We start from the raw sequence: 26,509 nt of genomic DNA, 5'->3' as shown, positions 1-26,509 counted from the left end.
CATGAATGCAAGCTTAATGTTGAGTGATGAAAATGACATTTTCATAGAGTCACTTAGAAGGGAGAATTGGATTTTATTATTGTGGTCATATATACCTGACTACCAAACACACAACATGTTAACTACTAAAAAATGGGATCCCCAGTATTTAAAATGGAAGTCAACATAATCACACTGATCAGATCACCTCAACTGACTCCACACGTAGAGTAACGGATAGGCCTTGACCAGCAGTTGCTGCCAGACAAGCTTCCACCATGTTTCCTATTCCCTGTAGTTAACATTTTGTGTCGTAGAATCATCCTTTCCTACTAGGCACTCTTGGTTTTATGAAACTACGACCTTATAAGAATCACTTATAAAAGTCCTTCAATCAGCTACTCTGGTTGATTGACCAACTTTTCCTTTGGATTAATGCAAGGGTTCTTCTTGAGCACCCAAATCCTGTTTTAGTGAGGGGTCTGAGTAAACTTTATAAGATGCAAATACAACCAAATTATTTGCCTGCTTCAAATATTCAGTGGCTTCCCACCATCCACAAAGTCACCAAGTTCAAACTCTGACCCTGAAAAATCCTGCCTCTACCTTTGTCTAACCTCATCTGCCATCATTTCCTCACCTTTAGCCTAGACGTGCATGCCTTTGCATGTGCTGTTCCTCTAACTGGAATCGTCCCATCTGGAAAACTCCTACGTATCCTTTCAAGACTCATCTTCAACTTCATCTTCTCAATTCAGCCTTCCCTGAGCTGTCTTCCCGAGTGGTCCACGTTGTTCTCACCTCTTTACTCATAACGACATCGTGTTGTATGTCTACATTCCCTCTAGACTGAGCTCCTTGAATGCAGGGTTCATGGATGGCCTCTTCATCATTGTGGGCATCTCACCTAGAGCAGTACCTGGTACATGGTGGCCACTCCTAAGAGATTTAACAAATGAATGAATGAATGAATGAGTTCCTCCCCAAGTGTCTAATTTAATAATGAGGGAGGGGCTTGAGAATGGAGAGAACTTGACTTTCTCACTAAGCAGGCTAGGGTCCTATTCTTTCTTTCTAATTCCAAGGGATATTAACTCACCGCCTGCCATTATGCCTTGTAACTTCCCCTCTTCTTTCCACTCCACTCAAACCTGATAAAATATTATCACTTATGTGGTGGTTTGTGCATTAAAGTTCTCAGAGTTCACAAATCTAGGAGTAGTAGGGACACACAGGTTCCAAAATTTACTCGTGATTATGAGTAAAGGGCCTCATGATTTCCAGTATTAACATGGAGGCCAAAATATAATATATAGGTCACAGATAAATTTTCCTAGGATTTTGAAGTCCATGTTGAAGTTTAAGGTATACTTTTTAAACATCAAATGCTGCTCTACAAGATAGACTTCTCTTATTGAATTGAATGGCATGATTTGCAAATACTAAGTTTAAAGAAAGGCCACAATATACAGAACCATGTATTGTCTTAAAATAACTGTATTATGCACATTAAAACATGGAGCTTTCCTTTCCATTGTGATTGCTTTGTTTGATCAAACTGAAAGTCGGGCTTTCTATTTTGGCATTATGCCTTATTTCCTTAGACTAAATGAAATTGTTCCATGATAGCAAATAGACGCTGATAATGGTTTGATTCAAGTTTTAATTGGAATGCTGTTCTCAGAATATTTGACCATTTCAGTCTTATTCCTAGATACTGGATCTTCAAACAGAGACTATAAGCTAGCACTGGGTTACAACCCTTAGCAGACCTGAGTGGTTGAAATCCCAGGAGAATTTTAAACCAAGACCTTGTCTGAGGCAGAGAAGGTGCTGCTTTCCTGCTGTCAGCTGGCAAGGCATATTTAGCTCATTGAAACAAAACACTGAAAGAAATATCCCCCCTGAGGTTTGATCTCAACTCCTCTTGGGTGGGCACGCATCTGGAGATGGATAAGCAACTAACATGACCCCCTTCTTGTTTCTAGAGTGGACTGCACCAAGGCATCAAAATCATTTCTTTCTCTTTTTTTAAGGCTTCCTCACGGCAATGAGACAAGAAGTGACCCGCGCCCACAAAGGCTGGGCCCTGGACTCCGTGACCATCCACAACGAAGTTCTGCGGCAGACCAAGGAGGAGATCACGTCACCCCCGGCGGTAGGTGCCAATGGGCAACAGCAGGGACAGTCTTGGAGCTGGAGCTCAAAGTTCAAGTTCTGCTGAACACTGACCTATAAGTGTCTCCGTTAAGTCCTTTGGCTTTGCAGCGAGGGTTTCCTCGGTTGTAACCTGGAGACCTCCATGCCAACACCTCCAGCATTTGCCAGAGTGGGAATGAACGACAAGCACTGGGAACTCCCCAGACTGCATTTCTTTGTAATTACAAGTTACACTTGTGTTTACTGAAAAGGATTTTCCACCCGTCTCCATCCACTGCTGTGGGGTACTCACAGAATTGACAAGAGCTGCAGGATCCTGTGTGGAAGGACACCTGGGTGGGGGAAGGGCAGAGGCTCTTAAGATAAGCAGACACCCCTGGGAGCCACTGCTGGGACACTTACCTGCCCTTTGAACTCGGGCTAGTTCTTTAACTCTTTTGAGCCTCAACTTCGTCATCTGTAAAATGAGGATGATAATTCAACCTCAGTAAAGATAGCTGTGAGACTTCAATGGGCTCATTTAGGCTTGGTTCCAGACCCCACATAGATATTCAGTAAATCTTAGTTCCTTTTTCCCTTTCTCTGATTCTTATTCCCTCGGTTGTCAAATCAGGGGGCTGGACCAGATGATTTCCAAGTTCTGGCCCTTTTTTGCCACTTTATAACAAGGATCACCGTTCTTCCAGTTTCCAATAACATGGTCCTTATTTTTGTCTGAGATCCCACCAGAAGAAGCACCTTTAACCTCCATATTTCCACCAACAATCTCTAGATTCAAGGAAACAGGGTTTTTCAACTATGCCTTCAAAATTCTTCCAGCTTTTTCAGGTATTTGTTACAGCAGCATCCTGTTTCCTGGTACCAAGATCTGTATTAGTTTCCTAAGGCTGTTGTAACGAAGTGCCACAAACTGGGTGACTTAAAACAACAGGAATTTATTTTCTCAGAGTTCAGGAGGCCAGAAGTCCAAAATCAAGACACTGGCAAGGTTGGTTTCTTCTAAAGGCTCTGAGGGAGAATCTGCTCCATGGCCCTCGCCTAGCTTCTGGTGGCTGCTGGCAAACCTTGGTGCTCCTTGACTTTGTAGCTGCATCACTCCAACCCCTGCCTACCTCATCATGCGGCCTCCTTCCCTGTGTGTATCTCTGTGTATCTTCTCCTCTTCTTATAAGAACTCCTGTCATATACTCGTCCACTATGACCTTAACTAATTACATCTGCAAAGGCTCTATTTCCAAATAGTCACATGCTGAGCTTCTAGGTGGACATGAGTTTTTGCAAGAGATTATTCAATCCACAACACCTTCTAACTACGACTTTGTAAAGTTCTTAGAGTGAAAGGAGCCTAAAAGGATACAGTTTACTATTGGATGATGCCTAAGTGGTTGTATTTTCATGTGGTAATTGTCACCTACTGACTTAATGATGGTATCATATGTCCTGATTTTCTGGGATTGCCCATGGTTTTACTGTCAAATCATGTACTTCAGGTTTTGGTTCAAAAAGTATGGTTCTTATACTGTTAGCTCACATGAGGGATTCCAGAAAACACTTTGCAGCTAATCTCCCTCTCTTTTATTATAATCTACCTTTACTTCCCCTTACCCTATCCTCACTGGAAATGGAAAAATGGTCACCATCTTCTACATAAGTATATCTTATGATCTTACGTGATTATTGGAGTCTCCACCGTGATTCCCTTTAGACTTTTTTTCTTACTGAGTACATGTTCTATGGCTCCCTGCTGCCTATAAAGAATAAAGTTCAAGCTCTTCAGTCTGGCATCTACACTCTTCCACAGTTAAGCCCTAACTTATTTTTCATAACCATTGAACCTGCTGCTAAATATTATAAAATGCTTGGGCTTTGCTGCCTATCCTTTCTTTGTAGTATTGCTCCTCCCTGGGATGCCCACCCTTTCTCCTCTATCTTTCCAAACGCAGCCCACCCTTCAAGGCCACCTCCTCCACAAGGGTCCCCGAGCATTCCAGCCCTTACTGTCCTTTCACCTCAAGTCACTGCACTTAGCCTCAGTCAGTGCTGTTCATCAGGCAGCCCCTCTAACAAGCATGTGCTGGTATTCAAGTCATGTCTTTTACATTTTGTTCTGTGTGTGTGTGTGTGTGTGTATGTGCGTGTGTGTGTGTCTTGTCTCCTGATTTAATGATGAGGCCCTTGAGGGCAGGTCCTACTGTGTGAATGACAGAGACACAAGGATGAGGTCAGCCACCCTTGGACCAATTCTCACCGCCCTCACCACCACCCCCCTCCGCCCATCACACCTGCTCTCTCCATCACACCTGCTCGAACCCCTGCTGGCCAGACCTGGCTGCTTGTCAGACCTGGCTGCTCGTCTCACTAGATCCGACAACCGAGATGAAATTAGAGCCACATGTTGGCTTGGCCAGCGTAGGCTGAGATCCCGAGTGGCATCCAGCTCTGAATCCTGTTCTGTGCTCCCACCACCCCTGTCAGAGACTTTCATCTCCCTGCAGAGGCGATTTGGTGCTGCTGGCTAAGTTCGCAGTCCCAGGCAGGCCACCCCCAGGCTCAAATCTCCAGTAATAGGAACATTTCAACAGCGCTCATAGCCTCAGGCTATGCCACAGGGGAACACTGGGCTCAGTATTTCGCTAACGGAATGCGTCCAGTGGTGTTTTCTTCTTCTGGTAGTGTTTTAAGATTGGTGTACATTTTCTTTCCAAACTGACAACCTTTATTACAGCATTGGATGCCCATCTCACAGCACCTAATTTTTAAAAAAAATTCATGTTACCTTACGCTTGGTTCTTCCAGGAAGGTGTGTATATTTATGGGCTGTACTTGGATGGAGCAGCCTGGGACAGACGGAACGGGAAGCTCACGGAATCCACCCCCAAGGTGCTCTTCACGCAGCTGCCCGTGCTGCACATCTTCGCCATGAATTCCACAGCGCCCAAGGACCCCAAGCTGTATGTGTGCCCTATTTACAAGAAACCGAGGCGAACTGACTTGACCTTCATCACCGTGGTGTATTTGCGAACAGTCCTGTCCCCAGATCACTGGATCTTGAGAGGTGTGGCCCTTTTGTGTGACATCAAGTAAGTTCATTTCCACTTGCTGAGGGCAGAGGAGCCACGTGGGTGGCCAGTGCTATTGAGAGACTTGGGGAGGCATATCTTTTCTCCCTGATAATTGCTTGATTACTCTTTCTAAATTAAAAAGTTGATATCCTACAATCGCTTGTGTGTATGTGTTTTCCCTCATATCAATATTTATTTATTATTATTTTTTATTGGAGTATAATTGCTTTATAATGTTGTGTTCATTTCTGCTGTACAACGAAGTGAATCAGCTATATGTATACATATATCCCCTCCCTCTTGGACTTCCCCCCCACCCACCCACCCCCCATCCCACCCATCTAGGTCATCACAGAGAACCAAGCTGAGCTCCCTGTGCTTTATAGCAGATTCCCACTAGCTATCTATTTTACACATGGTAGTTAGTGTATATACATCAATCCTAATCTCCCAATTCATCCCACCCCCCCCTTCCCCCTCTGTGTCCACCCATCCATTCTCTTCGTCTGCGTCTCTATCCCTGCCCTGCAAATAGATTCATCTGTACCATTTTTCTAGATTCCACATATATGCATTGATATATGATATTTGTTTTTCTCTTTCTGACTTATTTCATTCTGTATGACAGACTCTAGGTCCATCCACATGTCTACAAATGACCCAATTTTGTTCCTGTTTATGGCTGAGTAATATTCCATTGTATATATGTACCACATCTTCTTTATCCATTCATCTGTCGATGGACATTTAGCCTCATATCAATATTTAAAAAGACAATTCTAAAGTAAGGTTTTTTATTCCAGGCAATCATATTCCATTATAATTATTATTATTTTTAGGTAAACTCCTATCTTCATGTTAGAACACTTCAGAATGTTTGAATTTTTAAAAACTATAAGTATTAATTTGTTGCATCCTAAAAGGAGTCTAGCAGATGCAATCGTCTCTCTCAAATAAAACCCACTTTTCCCTTGAATAAAATGGACCCATGTGTGAGTTTATGCTAATGTGTTATCCTTTGCTCGTTTGAGTTTGGTCTTCTCTCTGTGTTCGTGAAATGGAAACTGGAGGGGTCCAGTCGGTACCGCCTTAGGAGTTATAGCTGGTGGTGTGAAGTATTTGAAACAGAAAATCCACTGGGATGGCTGCTCTTGCAATTTATTATAATTTTATTTAATATTATCTTTTTAAGTGCTTTTGAGCCCCAGAGAACTCTGAGTCTCCAGCTCTCCCTTCCCAACCTCAACTCCGCAGGAGATAACGAAGCACACATTTCTAGGCAGCGAATGGAGAAAGAAAAACAAACTCCATCAAATAAAATTAGGTTACATGCTGAATCCCTTAAAAAGCCAAGTCTTTAAAAAGTGAAGCCATTTCTTACTCTGTAGCTAGTCTGAAACTCGATATGAACCTTTATTTCCTGCTGAAGGAAATTGTCAATTTAACAAAACAGATGGGGTCTCATATTGAATGTTCATGCAGCTTCTGGATAGTGAAGAATTGTCTCTACTGGTTTTCCCATCCAGAATCCTCTTGCCTGTCCCCAGCTAAATCCACAAGCTTCGTTCCCTCTGTCTGTTCTGAAGGAAGGGGGTGTTTCAAGTTGCCTTGCTCCCCTCTCATCCTTGTGTCACCCTGATCAGAGACGGCCAAGCAATAGCCCAGAGAGGTGTCCAGGGAAGAACCCAGAAGAAATTCCACCATAGTCTAGTGTATTTTCAAACAGTGGAAAATATATTATAGGATGCAAATTGTAGCCGTGGCCTCTGGTGTGCTTCTGATACTGATTCATGTCAAAGCCATAGAACCCTCCAGGGCAGTTTAAAAAATCAAGTAAATGAGGAATTCCCTGGTGGCTCAGTGGTTAGGACTCGGTGCTTTCACTGTGGTGACCCAGGTTCAATCCCTGGGTGGGAAACTAAGATCCCGCAAGCTGCTCTGTGCAGCCAAAAAAAAAAAAAAAAAGGAAAAGGGAAAAGAAAATCAAGTAACTGAGGCCCTGGCCCAAGTGTTTTGGCACTTCCCTCAGCCTGTAGTCACACTAAAGGAAAAGATGGCATCCTCTGGAAACAATGTCCTGAACGGAAGCTAGAATCTGGAAGCAACTGCCTGTCTGGGTGAGCAGAGTGGAAGTAAAACACATTATAGCAAACCAAACTACAGGTTCCCAAATAAAACATATTTTATTCCTATTCCTATCCAGTTGCCAAAATTATTGAAGGTAAATTGCATAGTCTAAACCCCTGGATGTCGTGGTAGGTTTTCAGAGAATAACAATCAGGTTTGATGTTTTCTAATGACTTGAATGTCCTATGGAAAATTTGGGAAAGAGACGGGAAGGATGTGAATCTAGCAAAGATCATGGATCAGACTGTTTAAGGCTACACACGTCGCATTTCCTGGGAACTCTCCGTGGTTGCTGATTATTTTGTTGTGTGTCAACACAGAGGCGAGAGAGATGAATGCTGAGTCTTCCTCAGGGATGGGCACCTGGCTTCCAAGCGGTGCCTCAGAAAATGATCTTCCTCACGGTGGGTACCTCTCAGCTCTCCCTAGTTCTGCAGAGCTGGCTGGGGTCCAGATCTGCTTGCTTTCTCCAGGCTTGCTTAATGGTTTCCTTAGATGTTTTGAGCCATTGAACTTGCATAAGCACATAACCATTTTCTCAGAAAAATTGTTAACTCTTTTACTAATTACATAATTTCCACACTTGAGTGAGGGAGACCTAGTGAGCATAAAAGAGCAAAGGAGATCAGAGACTAAGTGGTTAAACCGACTGAAGCTGGGAGAGAGAAAAAAGTAATTTTTGGTCCTCCTTGGAGTCAGTCCACATATTCTTATTTTGGTCTCGGCAAAATGAGCAATGAGATTTATACCTTTGCTGATTTAAAATGTTATTTTAGTTTGGATTTTGCATAAAAATAAGACCAAAAAAGAAGTGTCTCAAGATACATCTTGTGAAAGGGACCAGTCTTGAGGATGACGTTGCATGAACAAGCCCCACTCTCTTCTGTCAAAGAAACCTCAGGTGAATAGGGGACTCACCTGTGATATGGGTGTGACTCAGGGCCATGGGTGAAGTACAAAGGAATAGTTAAACTCAGGGATGAGGGATGAACTTGAAGACAAGTTAGCATTTCAGTTGGGTCTTTGTCTTTCCATAGATGGTACCAAGATGGTACCAAGACAGTAGATGGATATATTCTAAGGAAGGGAACAGTGTGAGGGGAAAAAAACAGTATAAAGATGGGAAACTACATGGAACGTCCAGAGACAGAGACCAGACCATGTAAAGTCCTCCTCAAGAGCCTTCAAAAAATTTCCGTCTCCTGGAATGTATACTCCAAATACCAAAGCCCTCCGTGAGCTAGACTAAAATAAAATTTCTGCCTGTTGCCCACCCCATCACTCAACTTGCTCAATTGCCATTAGGACAATTTGATGTTCCCTGAACATCACACATATTTTCATCCTTATGTTGTTCCCTTATCAAGAAATACTTTCCCATACAGAACAACCAGAACTTTCATATACTGCTAGAGGAAATGTAAGATGGTACAACCATTTTGGAAAACAGTTGGACAGTTTCTTAAAAGTTGAACACATGACCCAGGCATTCCACTCCTAGACATTTACCCAAGAGAAATAATAGCATTGTGCCTACAAACACTTACCCATGAATGTTCGTAGAAACTTTATTTGTAATAGCCAACAACTGGAAACAACTCAAATGCCCATCCACAGCTGTATGGGTAAACAGACTATGTACACCCATTCTATAGAATACTGCTGATCAGTAACGCAGAACAAACTGTTGACGAACAGACATGGATGAACATAGACAAATCTCAAGATAATTATGCTGAGTGAAAAAAGCCAGACAAAAGAAGAGTGCATAATGTATAGTTCCATTTTCATACAAAATTCTAGAGAATGCAAACTGATCTATAGTGACAACAGATCTGTGGTTGCCTGGGGTAGGGAGTGGGGCGAAGGCAGGAGAAAGAGATTGCAAAGGAGCAGGAGGAAACTTTGGGGGGTGAGAGATGTGTTCATTCTCTTGATGGTGGTGGTGATTTCACATGTGTCAAAATGTGCCAAACTGTACACTTTGAACGTGTGTAGTTTATTGTACCTCAATTATACCTCAATAAAGCTGTGAATAAAAGGTCTCCCTACACCACTTGATCCTTTCTTCATCCTCCGTGAGGACTTCGTGACCCCTCTCCACTCCCCCAGGTAGGATTTACTGCTCCTTCTGCACTTTGATTGAAACTGAATTTAGGGATTTTCACCCTGGGAATTAATAACATGTGTCTCTGGCTCCTCATTCTATAGAAAGCTTATTGAAAGCAGAGTCTGGCTTTTGGCACCCCAGCAAGTGTTGACTGAATGCAAGAAGGAATGAACAGCAAGTGACCCCATTTGACTGGTAAGTGTAAGCAAATGATGGGAAAGGAGGGCATGTCGAGGGAGGGGGGCATGTTGGGAATATGATGGAACGACAGTGGGGAACCACTGGTGGTTCTGGACTGATACAGGAACGGAAGTGGGGAGGCTGTTGCCCTACACCCAACAAGGTGAAGTGGGCATTGAACAAGAGAGACCATTAGAATGGAAGTAAAACAAGTCATGTGAAAGATGGTATGGAGGCCAAATTGGGGCATTCAGAAACTAAGTTGATGAGATGAACAGTAAGCAGGGATGGTTGAAATATATAGCAGTTTAAACCTAAAAGTCCATTGACAGATGAATGGATAAAGAAGATGTGGTACATATATACAATGGAATATTACTCAGCCATAAAAAAGAATGAAATGATGCCATTTGCAGCTACATGGATGGACCTAGACATGACCATACTAAGTGAAGCAAGTCAGAAAGAGAAAGACAAATACCATACGATATCACTTATATGTGGAATCTAAAATATGACACAAGTGAACTTATCTACGAAGCAGAAACAGACTCACAGACATAGAGAACAGACTTGTGATTGCCAGTGGGGAGGGGGGCAGGGGAGGGTTGGAGTGGGAGTTTGGGATTATCAGATGCAAACTATTACGTACAGACTGGATAAACAAAAAGGTCCTAGTGTATAGCACAGGGAACTATATTCAATATCCTGTAATAAACCATAATGGAAAAAAAAAGAAAGACATAGCAGGTTATAGCCTGGAGAGTCTAGTTGGATGTTTCTTCTATCATTACAATTTGGGGAAAAGAGCTGTTTTCCTAGCCAAGTCCTTATGAATAACCGCCAGGGTCTCTGAAGAAAGACTCAAAGATCCGGGTGCTCATTGTTGCTTACGATGAGGTCTGTGACTTAATAACACCGTGTTACTGTGTCCCAGGCACTGGTCTGAGCGCTTGACATGAATTAACTTATGTAACCTTTATATCAACCCTATGAGGTCTGATATTATCATCTCCATTTCACAGATGAGGAAACTGAGGACCAGAGAAGCTAAATAATCTGCCCGAGTTCTCCCAGCTAGTAAGTGACAGAGCTGGGATTTGAATCCAGGCTGGATGGTTCCAGTCTATGCTCTGATGAACTTTGCAAGGCAGTATTGGATTTTTTTTTTTTTTGAAGCCAGAGTCTAATGGCATAAACCTCTAAAATTCATAATTGTGCATAGAAAATAGAACATCTATGTTTCTCTGACTTGTTAATTTGAGCAGCTTTCATTGTCTGGCTGGAAAGGATAACGGGCACAGGAGAGAGACTATTAGGCAAATAACAGCATTTGTATGGTGTGCAAACAAAGGTACATTTAAAATTCAGGAATTTTGAAGGCAATTAGTAGGTTCATTTAACATGCTCTTTCTGGGCTTTCTTGAACATTCTAGACCAGCAGATGCATTGTCAACAGGAAGGAGCTGGAGGAATTAGCTCTAGATTCCAAGTGAGAAGACTCGAGGTCCGGTCCTGGGACACATGCCTCCTGTAGGGCAGCTTCCTTGTCCGCATGCAAAAGAAGAAAAAGTAAGACGTTATTTTATTTTTATTGAAGTATAGAAATAGATGATTTACAATGTTGTGTTAATTTCTGCTGTACAGCAAAGTGATTCAGATATGTTTGTATGTGTGTGTATACACACACACACACACACACACACACACACACACAGAGACACATACACATTCTTCTTTATATTTGTTTCCTTTATGGTTTATCCCAGTACATTGAATATAATTCCCTATGCTGTACAGTAGGGCCTTGTTGTTTATCCATCCTATATGTAATAGTTTGCATCTACTAACTCCAAACTCCCAGTCCATCCCTCCCCCATTCCCCTCTTCCTTGGCAACCACAAGTCTGATCTTTATGTCTGTGAGTCTTTTTCTGCTTCATAGATAAGTTCATTTATGTCATATTTTAGATTCCACATATAAGTGACATCATATGGTATTTGTCTTTCTCTTGCTGACTTACTTCACTTAGTATGATAATCTCTAGTTGCATCCATGTTGCTGCAAAAGGCATTACTTCGTTCTTTTTTATGGCTGAGTAGTATTTCTCTACATATATAAGTACCACATCTTCTTTATCCATTCATTTGTCGATGGACATTTAGGTTGTTTCCATGTCCTGGCTATTGTGAATAGTGTTGCTGTGAACATAGAGGTGCATGTATCCTTGTGAATTAGAGTTTTGTCTGGATATATGCCCAGGAGTGGGATTGCTGGATCATATGGTAATTCTGTTTTTAGTTTTCTGAGGAACCTCCATACTGTTCTCCATAGTGGCTACACCAACTTACCTTCCCACCAACAGTGTAGGAGGGTTCCCTCTTCTCCACACCCTCTCCAGCATTTGTTATTTGTAAACTTTTTAATGATGGCCATTCAGACTGTTGTGAGATTAGTTTTGATTTGCATTTCTCTAATAGTTAACAATGTTGAGCATAAGATGTTATTTTAAAGAACACAGTTCAGCAAAGTGTAAAAGAGAGCAAAAGTATGAAAAATAATTCACCATCCTAAATGAAAAACATTAGGGAACTATGGAGGTCCTTTCCATTTTAGCCAAAAAGCCACTCACGGTTAAAGTAACTCAATGACTTAATCCTAGGTGCCTAATGGAATCTCTAACGTTTATAAAGGTTTTAAAAAATGATCCTGCTTTAGATATAAAAAGATGTCACAAGACAGCATTCTGGGAAAAGTTAGGACCTGTAGCGTACATCCCAAAACATGCCTCATATTGAATGGAGAAGGAATCCACCACGGGTTATCCAGGGCTGTATAGACATTGGCTTATGAACCTTTTCTACATTTGATAAAAAAACATGTCCACCCGTTAGAAACACTAAACATTTTGCTCCCTCCCTGTCTTAGGTCAGGTTCTCTGGAAACAGACTCTGAGCTAGAGATCTGAGTGCAGGTTTCCTGGGAAGAGCTCTTGGGAACAGCATCTGTGGGGGAGGGAAGGAGGCAGGATTGGGCAGAGGGAGAAACTGGGCTGCGATGCGGTCACAGCAAAGGCCCCAGCCACCCCACGGGGACTGTGGAGCAGGGATGGCCCTGCAGGCAGCTGCACAGGAGCCAGGGGGGTCAAGGAGACTGGGCAGATTAAGTATTTGCAGCCTACGCTCCTGGCAGCTGGGGGAGGAGAGCCTGGGACTTGGGTGGGACCTGGGAGGCGTGGGGTATCCGTGGACTACCTTTCTCCCTCCACACTCTTCCTTTTCTCCTCTCATCCTCTTTCTTTACCTCCTTTGATTAGAAAACAAATCATGAACATGTTTTCTCTGGCTTCCTCTTTATGTTCTCCTCTGAGGATCTTAACAACTTCAGTGAGAGTATTTCTGACATCTGCATGCCAACTCCACATCCCTGAAATGCAGGGAGCTTTCCGAGTGCCTGGAGTGGTGAGAAGGAGACCTGAGGGGGTGTGATTCCCATCCCTTCTGAGTGGCTGGGGAAGAGGGGCGTCCCTGCCTGAGGGAGCCCCCAGGGCTGAGTGGAGCCACCGGACAGATATTGAAAAACCCTCAAAACACAAAAAGCAACTGAAATCTGAAAGTATCAATTCTTCATGACTATTTTGCTCACAGCCTTAAATTTCTAAGGATTTTTTTTTTTTTTTTGGCTGCGTTGGGTCTTCGTTGTTGTGCGTGGGCTTTCTCTAGTTGCGGCGAGCAGGGGCTACTCTTCGTCGCAGTGCGCGGACTTCTCATTGCAGTGGCTTCTCTTGTTTCAGGGCACGGGCTCTAGGTGCCCAGGCTTCAGTAATTGTGGCACGCGGGCTCAGTAGTTGTGGCTCGCGGGCTCTAGAGCACAGGCTCAGTAGTTGTGGCACACGGGCTTAGTTGCTCCGTAGCATGTGGGATCTTCCTGGACCAGAGCTCGAACCCGTGTCCCTTGCATTGGCAGGTGGATTCTTAACCACTGCGCCACCAGGGAAGTCCCTCTAAGAATTTTTGAAAGAGAGAACTGTATTCAGTCTTAGAAAAAAATGACTTTTGTACCTTAAGCACATGGATAAAAGTCCACTCCATTGCTTCTATCTTCTGGCATCTGGCTTTGACTGCAAAAAGGAACTGTATTCTTTGAACGCTCAAGTCTTGGTTTACACACAATATTCTGAGATGAATATAAACACTTTGGAGTCATGCTCAAGAATGAAAATGTTTTTCGTCTACCCTGAATCAATACCAGTTCCTTAGAAGCTGTTGGTTTATAGCAGATCCTCCCAACCTGTTCCTTTTCCCCCCAAAGGAGCCAGGGAACAGTGGGACTCGTACTGCACCATCCCCTGGTGCTTGTATAACCACCCTTCCTGGGAGTGTGGGATGTGGCAGGCTGACAGGGTTACAGTTGTTTCTTTATAAACAGTTTTAATTGAACAGGTGTCCTCAGGGAGCAGGGAAATTCCTCTTCACTTCACACATGTCGTGCTGGCAGCTCCCTGCCTTTCAAGACAGAAGCTGCCTCTCCTCTCACTTTCACTCAGGCTGGGGCTGATTAATTAAAGCACCTCCTCTTCATTTCCAGGCAAAATCCTCACTTGACCCAGTGCAGAATATTCAATGCTTAAGCCTCTAATTTCCTGGCACCTTCACAGCCTCTTCAAGATGGTGTTTATGAAAGGGGGGCTCTCTTCCTGTCTCCCAAATGACAGATTCACAGGTGTTTCTGTCACTGAGGCCCCAGCCCCCTACCCAGACATGTGATCAGGGACTTCAGCCCGGGTCTGAGGGGTCAGGATATCCGTCTGTCATTCGTGGTTTCCACATATTCCTTCCTGATTATGCAAATGCTCCCTCTCTCTATTGTTCCTCTCCTATTGTCCCCGCAAAGGACATCCAGTGTCCATCATGATGAGAACCTGAATGAGAGGCTGCCAGACAAATAGAAGATACTCCTAATAGTCCTCCTCTCCCTCCCTCTTTTTCTCTTTCTCTCTCTCCCGCTTTCTCTCCGGAGCTAAGAACCAACTGTTAGGCATTTAGCTAGACCACGTCAGAAGCTTTGCCTGTTATGTGTCATTCCCTCTCTTGGGGAAAGCAGTCACTTTTAGTTTTTTTCCATGTTTATGGAATTTTTTTAGAGGATAGACTTGCCCTTTCTGCCTAGTCTGCTTTCTCCAGAAGCCCAAGCCCGTCCTTGGCTGCCGGCAGTCAGCTGGCACAACCAGTGGCATCCCCTGGCGGATTCCGGATCCGACAGCACCCCCAGGTCCCTGCCCTGCTCACGGAACCCTGTGGGACAGCTGGCCCGGGGGATGAGCAGATGCATTTCCTCATCTGGCCTTGTCCTTGCCTCTCACGTGCCTGCTCTGCCTTCCAGGCTCCTTGGCGGGCGGGGACTGACACCTTAGAAGGAAGGTGGTGCTCGCACTGCTTTGCTCACATTACCTGCTCCGGGGGTCATGCCAGGGGAGGGCACCGCTCGCGGGTCTGTCTCTTCCTCTCACCCTGGAGGAGGGCATGGGCGGGAAGGAGCCAGAGTGCTGCCCGGCTCTTCTCCTGACATCTTCTAAGAGCCCCAGAAAGGCTCCGGAGCCAATGGCAAGGTGGCAGCAGCCTTCCATACCACGTGCCCCCGAAACAAATGTTGTGAGCGTTTCCCCTCCTCTGAGGAAAAGTCTGGACTCTTTTAAAGTTGTCTTGATTAGAGCAGTCTTTTCCTCCAGCATCTTTTTGGGAAACTCCAACTTGGCCGACACATGATGTGCAGATATCCGCTACGTCCAGCCATGAGGAGGTCCTGCAGGTCCTCACGCCATGCTCGTCCAAGGGAGTGAGAGTGTGTGTCTCTAGGTCAATTTATGTATTAATTTGTCACTTGGTGCATAATATTTAGCACTGCGATAAAAAAAACAAGTAAGCCAATCCTATGAGGAACTGATTTTCCCTTCCACATCTGTTCGCGGAGACATACATCTAAAGTTTTGCTATTTTAAAAGCCTTCCATGCAAACATAATCTAAAATTGCTAGGCTTTAAAGTTTTGGGCTTTTCTGTCAAATGATGTTTATGGACCTGCTCCCTGGAGCCGGGCCACTCATCTTCTGCATCCAGGCCCCAAAGACATTGATTACTTCTTGAGGTCCGTTTCAACTCATTGCAAATTAATATGATGATTTTGAGCACCTTTTGCACACAAGCTCCACGCTAACCCTCAGCTAAGATGCAAGAGGGACCCTGTCCCCAGGTGTGTGCCGCAGCAGAGAACACAAACTCTGCACAGGAACAGTCACGATGCCAGCCAGAGAGTGATCATGGTTAAAGGTGGAGTGGGTGTGGGAGCGCAGAGGAGGGAGACTGGACTTTTCAAGTCAAGAGTTGGGCAAGGCCCTTGGAGGAAGTAGAATTTAGGCTGAGCCATGAAGGATGGATGGGATTTGGCCAAAGGAAATAAAATAGAAGAGCATTTTAGGGGAAGGGCACAGAAGGAGCAAAGGCCAGATGTGGATAAAGGCAGGCTGACAACGTGACAGCAGCCATGACAACAAATCCGGGTTGGCTGCAGCACAGGACACTTGAGGACAGCTGGGGGGACCAGGGAGGGTCAAGAACGTTGTGGGAATGACCGTGAATTTCCCTCATGTCTAGGCTTTGCAGTTTGCGATGCTCTTAACACATGTATCCTCTCATCTGATCTTCGCAACAGTCCTGTAGGTGGGCAATGGCAGGGATGATTATACAGATGAGGAACTGAGACGCAGAAAGTTGAGGCCATCTGCTTTAGGGCACAAAGGAAAATAGCAGAAGAACCAGGGTGAGAGCCCAGGACTTCCCACACCTGACCGGGGCTTTTCGCCTAAACCAGGCAGTAATAGGGAGCCTGCAAGAGAACTTGCTCCTTAGTACCTGACAGTCCTGTACGTTCGTGGAACTTTTGTTTGTTGGTTTGCTTTCAGGTTTAATTCACTGATTTTTCTTGTGTAAAAGCACCATGAGGTGGCCACCCCCGGATATTCTGGTGTGGGTAAGTGAGTTCCTGATTGGGAGACGTAGGGAACAGTCTCTTTCCAGAGGTCACAGCTATGGCTCTTGGATGTGATATTGAAGTGGCCTCGACAAAGCTGACAGAGCTGGCAAAGACCTGCCATCAAAAAGCAGCTTCCTGGACACAGGGGCCGAGACAATGACCAGGGCAGGGCGGAGCAGGGCGGAGCAGGGCGGGCGGGGATGAGGCTCATTAGCACACAGCCGCAGTGTCGTGGCACTGTGTGGGGCTTGCTGATCTCGTTCCCCCAGCAGTCCCACCGCACCAGGATTACGAAAACCGTGGTCAGAATGAAGGCCCTGTGGATGGCAGTGGGTACCTCTTGGGCCACTTGACATCCAGACTGACAGGACTGCTGTAGTCCCTGATGGTTACAATCACCTTGAACATGGTCTCCTGGCCAGCCTAGGTCTGCTTTTGAACAAGCATGATCTTTAGAACCTTGTTCTTGAGGGGCATCCCCAGAAAAGTGTCAAAGATCTCAAATTCCTCGAAGGACAGAGAGAAGAGACTTGATGTTCGTGTCCTGGACACAGGCAACCTGGCTTGATGATGCGGACACACTCCTTGTCTTCGATTTGCCTTCACAGGCTCAGGGACCTTAACCCTGGTGTTGACCACACTGAGACCGCAGCCCAGCTGCTGCCAAAGCCCCCATAGCCTCCCGTTCCAGGACCCCTGGGCCCTCCAGCCCCTCCTGCAGCACCGGCATCAGCTTTTGTCTCGGAGAAGTGTTTGTGCCTTTTTATATGGCAAAACTGCCATGCTTGAAATTAATTCTGTGAGCCCATCTCCCCACCCCAAGGAGCTCCCCCTGAGAGCACCTGGGTGGTGGAGGATTAGACATCTGAGCCATTAGGTGCCAGATCGTCTCATCAGCTTTGTTTGCCATCCCGTTTAGCAAATGAGCCAGAAACCAGAGCATGATTGAGTGCATGGAGAGTGAGAGCTTTTGGAACAGGGAAGGAAGTGACTCTTGGCCTTGGGAGGGAAAAAATGAAATAGACTGGGTCCTCAGAAAATGTCACCTGCCGGGTCAAGTCGCAGGTCCGCTTGAGGCCGGGTCTAGAGATCAGGCCACAACAACAGAGGGAGACTGTGAGCTTCCTCCAACCATAGGCCAGTCTCGAATCCTGAAGTGTTATCGTGTCACTCGTCAGACAGAGCTAAGAGGAACGACCAGTAATGGGAGCAGAAATTTCTGGGCTATGATCCTGCGGAGGTGCAGGAGACATCGGCAGGGTCAGAGGTCCTACAGTCCTGCAGGCCTAGGGGGCTGCAGCCACTTCAAGCTGGACCCCAGGTGTGACCTGTGAGGTCCAAGGAGGCAGCAGAGGTGCTCACCAAGTTGGCACTCAGAGACTCAAGGCGTGGTGGTGCGGGTTGCTGGGAGGAGCTGGCCCGGAGACTTTTGGGTTTTCCCTTTTGCATTTGTTTTCTATTATTCAGGAGAAGGGCGTGAGTGGGTACCACATTCCTATCATGCAAAACTGAGGGCGATGAGTGTGTCAGAGAGCGTGCGATCCAGAAGGCTCCGGATAAGAGTCGGGCCTTTGCCCGTCCTTCCCTGCTTTGGGGGACTCTGCCAGGATTTACGGTGACCTTGACTCAGCCCTGGAGGTGATCCTGGCTCCTGAAAGCCAGTGGCAGCTTCCCCACCCCAGCTCGGAGCCATTCTTTTCAGAGAGAACTTCTGGGGCCTGCAGGTCCCTCCACGGAGCATTTCCTGCCCCGGTCTTTGAGACCCGTGACTGGCTTGTTTGAAGGATGCTATGGGAGGGGACCAGCTGGGGAGAGTTTCTAAGAAAGAGGCTGTTGCCCGTGGGCCAGGTAGCCTGTCAGCTGGGGACACCTCTTATTTTAGACCTGGGTTGACAGTTTCATTTCTCATTTTGGTCACAGTGGGTTTCTCCACCATGACGCCATGACGAGGCGCTGAGAGGCTACGGTGAGAAGGCCTGTGTGATGCTTCCTTTTCACTTGATTTCCAAACGTGTGAAATTTGGCACGTTTCCTCTTTCCCTGCAGAGCTTTAATTCTGTGAAGGGGCAGTGTGGGCTCTGTCATAACCTACCCCCCACCACCTTCTCTCAGGAGAAAAGGCAAACAGGTGGGAACAGCTGTGGGCGAAGGCTAGAGAGAGGAGCCAGATGGATAAGACAAATAGGAGCCACGGCCACACCATCCAGAATCCCCTTTGCGATGCTGCCGTCCACTGACGAAGGGGAGGAGGAGATGGGCCCAGAGTGAGGGGTCTCATTCACCTACTCACAGCCACAAAGAGGGGACCTCCACAAGGCCTCTGCCTGGACTAACCAGCCCTGCCCCCAGGGGCACACACCGGCTGTGTCTGTCGGGGTAGATTAAGTGCGGTGACAGTCAGCTCCCCAATCTCAGTGGCTTAACACCATGCAATCCAGGGCAGGTCAGCAGGAAACTCTGCTCCATGCAGTCATCCAGGGACCCAGGCTCCTTCTGTCTTGTGGGCCTTGGAATTCTCCACTGGATCCTCTGTGTCCAGCTGGTTGATGGGGGAGGAGAGGGTGTGGAGGACCGTGTGGGAGGTTTTATGGGCCAAGCCTGGAGAGAACCTATACCACTTTCCTCCACAATCCCCTGGCCGCACTAAGCACCAAGGGAGACTGGGAAATGTGGTCTCCGTGTGTTATAGTTTGAATTGTGTCCCTCCCGCAAAAGGTATCTCGAAGTCCTAATGCTCAGTACCTTAGAATGTGACCTTGTTTGGAAATAGGGTCTTTACAGAGGTAATCAAGTTAAAATGAGGTCATTAAGGTGGACCCTAATCCAATATGACCGGCATCCTTATACAAAAGGGAAATTTGGACGCAGAGAGATGTACACAGAGGGGAGACAATGTGAAGACACGGGGAGAATGCCATCTACAAGCCAAGGATGCCTGAGGCTACCAGAAGCTGGGAGAGGGGCCTGGAGCAGATTCTCCCTCTGAACTCTCAGAAGGAACCAACCCCGACGACACCTTGATTTCAGACTTCCAGCCTCCAGAACTGTGAGCCAATACATTTCTATTGTTTAAGCCACCTAGTTTGTGGTGCTTTGTTATAGCAGCGCCAGGAAACAAACACACACCAGATTTGGGGAGCGTCCAGCCAGCTCTGCTACGCAAGCTTCTTGTTAAAAGGAAGGGGACAGATGGCTCCTAGGGCAACACCTGCCCCCTCACTGGTTCTACCACTGTCACTAAGCCCCTCTCCCCATGACCCTCTCCCTCCCCTGGGTTTTTTCTCACCTGCTCCCCACTGCTGACACTAATCCCTCCCAGAGGAGACAGAAGGAGCCCCAGTCATTTCTGGCCGGAGTCCCCAAGTGGAGAAGAGAGAGGAATTTTGCTGTTCTCACCTCAATTGCTTTCTCTTCCTTGCTCCACTAACCCTGCCCGCACCTTGCTAAGTGACCTCAAGCAAATCCCCTGACTCTTGTGGGACTCAGTTTCCCTCCCTGTAAAGTGGGAGCAATCACACTGACTTCTCCCTCAACAGAAGAGTCAGTTAGGAAACCGATGCTGTGATACTTTGTGCTGCATCCGCCCAAGAGAGCAATAATCACTGTAGCTCAAGAGGCTATAAATCCTCCCCAGCTGACTGCCCAGAGCTGAACAGGACCCAGCACCTGGGAGGCTCGGCTGGGCTGGAGGATGGGGGGCAGTGATAGAGGCACTGCACAGGGGGAAGGGCCTCGTGGGTCCAGCTAGCCTCCTCCCTCCCCCAGACCTGGGGTACTGGGCTGTAGCCACCTGGACCGGGAAGGGATGGACTGAGCTGGAGCCCTGGGCATTAGCAGCCGTACCTGCTGCCTTGCTGAGACCTGGCTCAGCTGGTGCAGTGACAACTGGGAAGATGGAGGGCCATGGGGAATAACAGTGGTGGCGGTGTTAACACTGCCATTTACTGAGGACTTAGGAGTGCTGGATTCTGGGCAAGTGCTGCTTCTGATCGTCCAACAATCCTGCGAGGTGTGACTGTGGTTGTGCAATCAGTGTGGGAGGTCTGGGTGGGTCGCATCCAGGCTCTCTCAGGCTATCTTGACCTATCTTGCGTTAGTTTCTCCACTGCTTTGCGCTTTGGGGTCCTCCGTTGTAAAATGGGGACAAAAGTGATCCCACTTCACAACCCAGGGTTGCTCCGAGAAGCACCGGATCAGGGAGCAGAGGACAGGGTTGCAAGAAGAGAAGCAGGAAGTGGAGGGGTGGAGCCCTTGCCTCGGGGCATCCCTTGGTGACATTCTCCTTCACTCCGGGAGCTGCCAACAGCCACGTCCCCCTGGCTCCTGGCAGAACAGATTCCTGGGCCTGCTCCTGTGGTCTCTGTCTCCTCCTAGCAAACCTTCAGACTCTCCAGGCAATGACTAGGTTGAGGGCGATGGTGAGCGTTAAATGGAATAACACTCACGAGGCTCCTGGAACACTGCCCGGCTCAAGGCAAGTACTCAGTAAACATTGGCCTTTATTATTATCCCCATTTTACAGACTGTGAGACCAAGGCTCAGAGATGTTCAGTGAGTGATTGAGCTGGATTTGAACCCAGGACTGACAGAGCCTAAGATCTGTGTGTAGGTGTGTGTGTGCGTGTGCGTGTGTGTGTGTGCGCGCGCATGTGTATTTATACTAGGCTAGAAGATTTTGGCTCTTTCCTCATCTGATCCACCAGAATGGGGATATGGTCTTGAACTCTGGAAAATAAACAAGCTTCTTAGGAACCTGGAGCTTGGAAAGGAACCTGAACTATATGGACAAGAGACACCTGTCCTTCTTAGCAGTTCTTTCTTTTCTCCCCACCCCCCCTCTTTTTTCCCTCTGCTTAGCCCCTCCCTCCCTCCTCACCTTCCCCCAAGTGAAAGACTCCTTTCTGCCCACTGGCCAGGTCTTCCCACTGAGGAGAGGGTCCCCTCATCCAGGAGCAAAGGAGGTGGGGGGCCTGCTCTGGGGTCTATCTCCACAGGTCCAGGGCCTTACAGCATCTTTTCTTCAGGTGCACACATCAGTTGCTCCCATTCCCATTTCTGAAAATAATCTGAAAACCAAGTTCTCTTAGTGGAAGCTGAGGGTACCCCACTTTAGTGTCATGGGAGAAGCTTTGGGCGTAGGGGTTAGGAGCCAGACCCAGAGGTCTGGGCTGAGGAGGAAGGATCCACAGGGGAGGTGCTCCCAAGACGGGCTGGCAGAGCTGGACCCTGTCCCCTCTCCTGCACCAGCCTTGGGGGCAGGTGGACCTGGGGTGAACGCCAGCATTGCTCTCTGGGAAGCTCATTTATTATCCCTGAGCCTCAGTCTCCTCATCCATAAAACAGGTATAATAGTACTTGGTCATCAGACTTGAGGAGATCAGGGCACACTAAGAATTCGGCAGCACCTGGCCCAGAGAGGGAACTCAGTACGTGGTATTGATAGCTATTGTTTTTGTTCATGGTTAGTGTTAGTCTAGAGAGCGGTATTCCAGCCCTTCCATTCCTATCCCTCTGAGGATACAGACTGCATCACCACTTTATTCCCAGGACCTAGTTCAGTGTGTGGCTCATGGCAGGTGTTCAACTGATATTTATTAAGTGTAATTTGGAGGTTGATAATTTCATGGTAAAGACTCAGTTCTAGCTCCTAATTTTCTTCTCTCCTCTCCTCTTCTCCCCAACCCCCAGCCCTCATATAGCAGAGCCTGCAAGTCGTTTGCCTATCTGTCTGTCTGTCTGTCTGTCTGTCTGTCTGTCTATCTATCTATCTATCTATCTATCTATCTATCTATCTATCTATCTATCTTGCCTTCTTCTAGAATAATAAAAGCCCTAATATTTAACCCTGTCAGTGACTGTTTGGAATTAAGTGTACTCTCCCAGCCTCCTTCAAAGCTAAGTGTGCCATGTGTCTGAGTGGGGACCATGGGGTGTGGAGTTGATGGCTGCCTCTTTCAGGATGTGTCCTTACTGGTGGAGGTGCACCCATCTTCCCTTTACTCCTTCCTGCTGGCTGGAATTTGAATATCATGGCCAGAGTTGGAGCAGCCACCTTGGATCATTAGGTTGAAGCCCTGAACCATGAGAATGGTGGAAACTGAAAGAGCTGGAGACCCTAATGGTCAGGGAGCCTTTGCTCCAGCCCTGGGCTGAACCTCTGGCCTTGCTTTACATAACAGAGCCCTTGGTTATGCCACTGTTATTAGGGGTTTTCTGTCACTCGCAGCCTAAGTGGCACATAAGGTGACTGTTAGACTGACTTCTGGGTAGAGGAGGGAACAAATGACTCTCAGGTAGTGAGAGGGAGCTTGCAGGACAGGAAGACGTCTCTTGGCGAATGGGATCCCCTGGTTCCTCCCACTGGAGGCCTCCTCCCCCCTTCCCCCTCCCCCTTCCCCCCCCCCTCCCCTCCTCGTGCTCTGGGATTTGAGAAGTCCTGTTCTCTCCCTGAGGAGCAGCTACTCCAACAGCTGCTCCCTTTCCCTTTGGAATGGTCCAGACATGCCCCATGGTAGGTCAAAGCTGAGTGCTGCTGCCGCCCCCCTTCCTAATAGTGACATCAAAGTTCTTTTGGGGGAGGGGTGTAATTCCCTTTTCCCACTGGCACTCCACACTGGCTTTAGGGAACAGAAAGTCAGTGCCTTCTTAGCACTGTCTTCCACAGCCTGGGTGAGGGTGAACCTGTGTCCCACCCTACTCCCTGGCCTGCACTGCGCTGGGGGGTGAGGGGGTGTTACAAAGGCAGGTATAATACGGAGCCTCCACGAAGCAGGGACACAGAGACGCAGGAGGCACAGAGGACAGCCTTGGGCACACGTTATCCCAGGGATACAGGGGTTATAAGAGCCCAGTGATTCAGAGCAGGGGCCATGGGGGCTGCGGGAGTCGGGGGACCTTCTAGACCCTCCCCACCGGCAGGGTTCCATTGATCCATTTGTCATTGTCCCCCCCACCCTTGGTTGTCCCAGGGCTGCCTTCGGGACAGAACCCGGGAATGAGGAGAGGACTTGGGGACGGGGTAACCCCGCCGGGTGGATCTGTCTTACTAGCCACTCGCAGCTCTTGGGGTTACACTTTCCGGAAGGGGTTTGACTGGCGGTGTGACCTTGGCCAAGTCCCGTGCGCTTCTCCGCCTCAGTTCCCTACGGGGTATTCTGGACAGCTGGGGGGTGGTTTGGCTTTCTTTAGCGGGGGGATCCGGGAGGAAGGCCAGCTGTGGGGTGGGGGCGGCCCCGCTCCTGCACTGCCCGAACCCGAGCGGCGCCAGCCCGGAGCGCAGGGCCGGGGACCTCCGGTCCGGAGGTGGCCGGGCCCAGGGGCCTCCGCGGGCGGGGGCGGAAAGCCGGAACCCACCCGGCCCCTCCTGCGGGCGGGGCGGCCCCGCGCCGGCTCCTCCCCCGCGCCCGCGCCGCCCGGGCTCAGTGGCGCGCGCGGTGCCGCAGGTGGCAGCGATGGCCCAGTCCTGAGAGCCCCGCCATGGCCGGCGCCCCCGGGCCGCTCCGCCTGGCGCTGCTGCTGCTCGGGGCGGTGGGCAGGGCCGGCCCCCGCCCCCAGGTGAGACCCGGGGGTCCCGGGGCGGGGGAGGCGGCGGCGTGGGCTGTTGCGGGCGCGGCGTCCGGGCAGCGGCGGCCGCGACTTGAGCGAAACTCCGCGACCGCGGGCGGCGGGAACCCAAGCCTCGGGGAGTGGGACCTGGAGAGTTGGGTGGCGGAGGTGGGGGCTCGGACGGCGGACGCCTCCCTCAGCCCCGGCCAGGCGCCCCCTTCCTGGCCGCCCGGGCCCCTCTGCCGGGCCACCGGCTGTCCCGCGGCCGCCCTGCGCCGACTTCTGTGCCGCATCTCCGCCCGACCACTTTCCCAACTCCGTCTCCCGCAAACCCGTGCCAGCGGCCCGGCCACAGCCCGAGCTCCCCGACCTCCCCTTTTCCACTGTGCCCCAGAACCCTCCCCGCCGTGCCCGCGCCCTCACCCGTCCCCTGCTCACTATCAAAGACCCCCTGGGAAGGCGGAGAGGCCTGGGTGTGGACCCCCAGCTCTACCCGCCCCCCCACCAGCCCCCCAGCACAGCCTTTGACTCATAGCCCCAGGGACCCTGCGGTGGCAGCTTTCTGTCCTTCCCCCTGACCTCCCAGCTGGAACTCGAGAGCCACCCCCGTCCCCAGCCCCGCGCCAAGGCAAACACTAGAAGACTCCCTGCTCCTCTAGAAGCAGGCAGGCCTCCCCTCACACACTCGCCTGACACACCCCCATTTTGACCCCCTTCGTGGTCAACATGCACCAGAGCTCATACTGGGACACGTGGAGACACCTTGGCCTCCTGGATGCCCGTGGAGGGCTGACCACAGGTGGACCCCTGCAGCCCCTCTCTGCCTTTCCTGCCTCCAGGCTCCTAGGCTGGGGGCTGTGGTGCGCCTGCTTTAGGAGAGAGGAGTTGTCCAGAGATGCTGAGAGATGCTTGAGCAGAGAGGAGGTGCAGGCTTTCCTGTGCCAGAGAGACGTGTCTTCCCGTGACCTCCCGCTCTTACCCCCAGACCTGAAGAGCTTTGGGGAGGGGGCTTTACAGGCCTTGAAATTTGTCCCAGCGCAGGTGGGAGGCGGGAGGAGGGGTCTTTGATGAGGGCCGACTCCACCCCTGGCTGAGAATCCAGATGTGGACAGATGTGCCTCCCAGCTAAGGTGCCAGCCCTTCTTCAGCCCCCACGTTTTTTTCCAGACTCATTCCCTCCCTCTCCGTGTCCCCAGCCCAGCTACTGCCCCTAGCTGCAGGAGACATCTTCCACAGCAGTGTCCCCCCGACGCTCAACCAGACTTTGGCTTCCCTGGTGTGCGTGGGATCTTCTGGGAGCCAGAACTGCAGACCCACTACCTGCTTCTCGCTCACTTTTACCTCCTCCTCTGGCTGGGACAGGGTTGGGGTGGAAGGCTCTGCTGCCTGGTCCCATCCTGCTCCAGGCCATTTGCAGACCGGCTTTGGATTAAGGGAAGAGGAGAGGTTCTGGGTGCTGCCTGTCTTCTCCCCAGAGTTCCTTTGCCCAGAGGAGTGAGGCTCCTTGAACCTGCCCTTTCTTCCCACCCCTCGTTCCTCAGCCCTGGGCCAAAAGCCCAATATCCTGGGGCCATAACAGTCCTGGGGTGACAGAGGAGGGCAGGATGAGCCAGGCTCTGAGCAGAGAGGGGGAGCGTCGGGGGGTGCCCTGCTGTGAGCATCCCTGACCCGTGGAGACCTGAGTGACAGGCTTTGAGGTCAGACTGCAGTAATCGCGACACAACCTCATGCCCGCGTGTGACTCTCAACAATGGTGAATTCTGTTTTCTATTTTCTGTTCATGAGATCAGCAAGACTAGGTTGCTCCCTTCCTGTCACTGCCGGGGGGGGGACAAACCTCAGAAAAGGAGGGTTCCCTGTGTAAGGTGAACCCAGCAGTCCAGGAACAGAGAGGACAAAGGGGTGCGGGGCTGGGCTGGTGCCTAATACCTGCTCACCCAGGTGGGACTGAAGGGAAAATGGAGTGAGCTGCCCACAGTCAGGCTGGCCAGGCTGGAAGGGGGTGCAGGCAGGAGGGTGGCAGAACTGACCTCTGAAGAAGGGGACCTAGGCTACTCCTTCATTGCTGCCGGGAAGGACCACCCCCTCGCCTATAATTTTCCTCCGCAAGACCCCTGTGAGGGAGCTGGTCTACTGAGGAGACGGGCAAGACTTTGACACTCCAAATTAGAACCAGACGAAACTGGGTTCAAATATCAGGTCTGCCGTTAGCTGGTGATCTTGGGCAGGACATCTGACCACCCGGAACCTCTGTTTCCTCATCTGTAAATAGGGATCACGAGCCCTGCCCCATGGGGTAACAGAGAGGATTGGGACGC

The 26,509-nt window shown here is 49.0% G+C and overlaps 2 protein-coding genes across 2 annotated transcripts in view; both read left to right on the top strand.

The window, feature by feature from the left end:
- The window catches only part of DNAH8 (dynein axonemal heavy chain 8), a 333,978-nt gene extending 322,745 nt beyond the window's left edge, over nt 1–11,233 (top strand). Inside the window, exons 91-92 of the mRNA XM_082412562.1 lie at nt 2,016–2,137; nt 4,936–11,233. Coding sequence (XP_082268688.1) covers nt 2,016–2,137; nt 4,936–5,223 — 410 coding nt within the window. The 3' untranslated portion in view covers nt 5,224–11,233. The remainder of the gene's footprint in view (nt 1–2,015; nt 2,138–4,935) is intronic.
- A 12,850-nt stretch (nt 11,234–24,083) lies between these two features.
- GLP1R (glucagon like peptide 1 receptor) overlaps nt 24,084–26,509 on the top strand; it is a 32,568-nt gene continuing 30,142 nt past the window's right edge. Inside the window, exon 1 of the mRNA XM_082412548.1 lies at nt 24,084–24,200. Within this exon, the coding sequence (XP_082268674.1) occupies nt 24,123–24,200 (78 nt within the window). The 5' untranslated portion in view covers nt 24,084–24,122. The remainder of the gene's footprint in view (nt 24,201–26,509) is intronic.

The sequence above is a fragment of the Balaenoptera physalus genome (assembly GCF_965194825.1).
Source record: "Balaenoptera physalus genome assembly, chromosome: 11".
NCBI lineage: Eukaryota > Metazoa > Chordata > Mammalia > Artiodactyla > Balaenopteridae > Balaenoptera > Balaenoptera physalus.
Note: the sequence above shows the minus strand (reverse complement) of the source record. Positions and strands in the feature narration are given on the sequence as shown.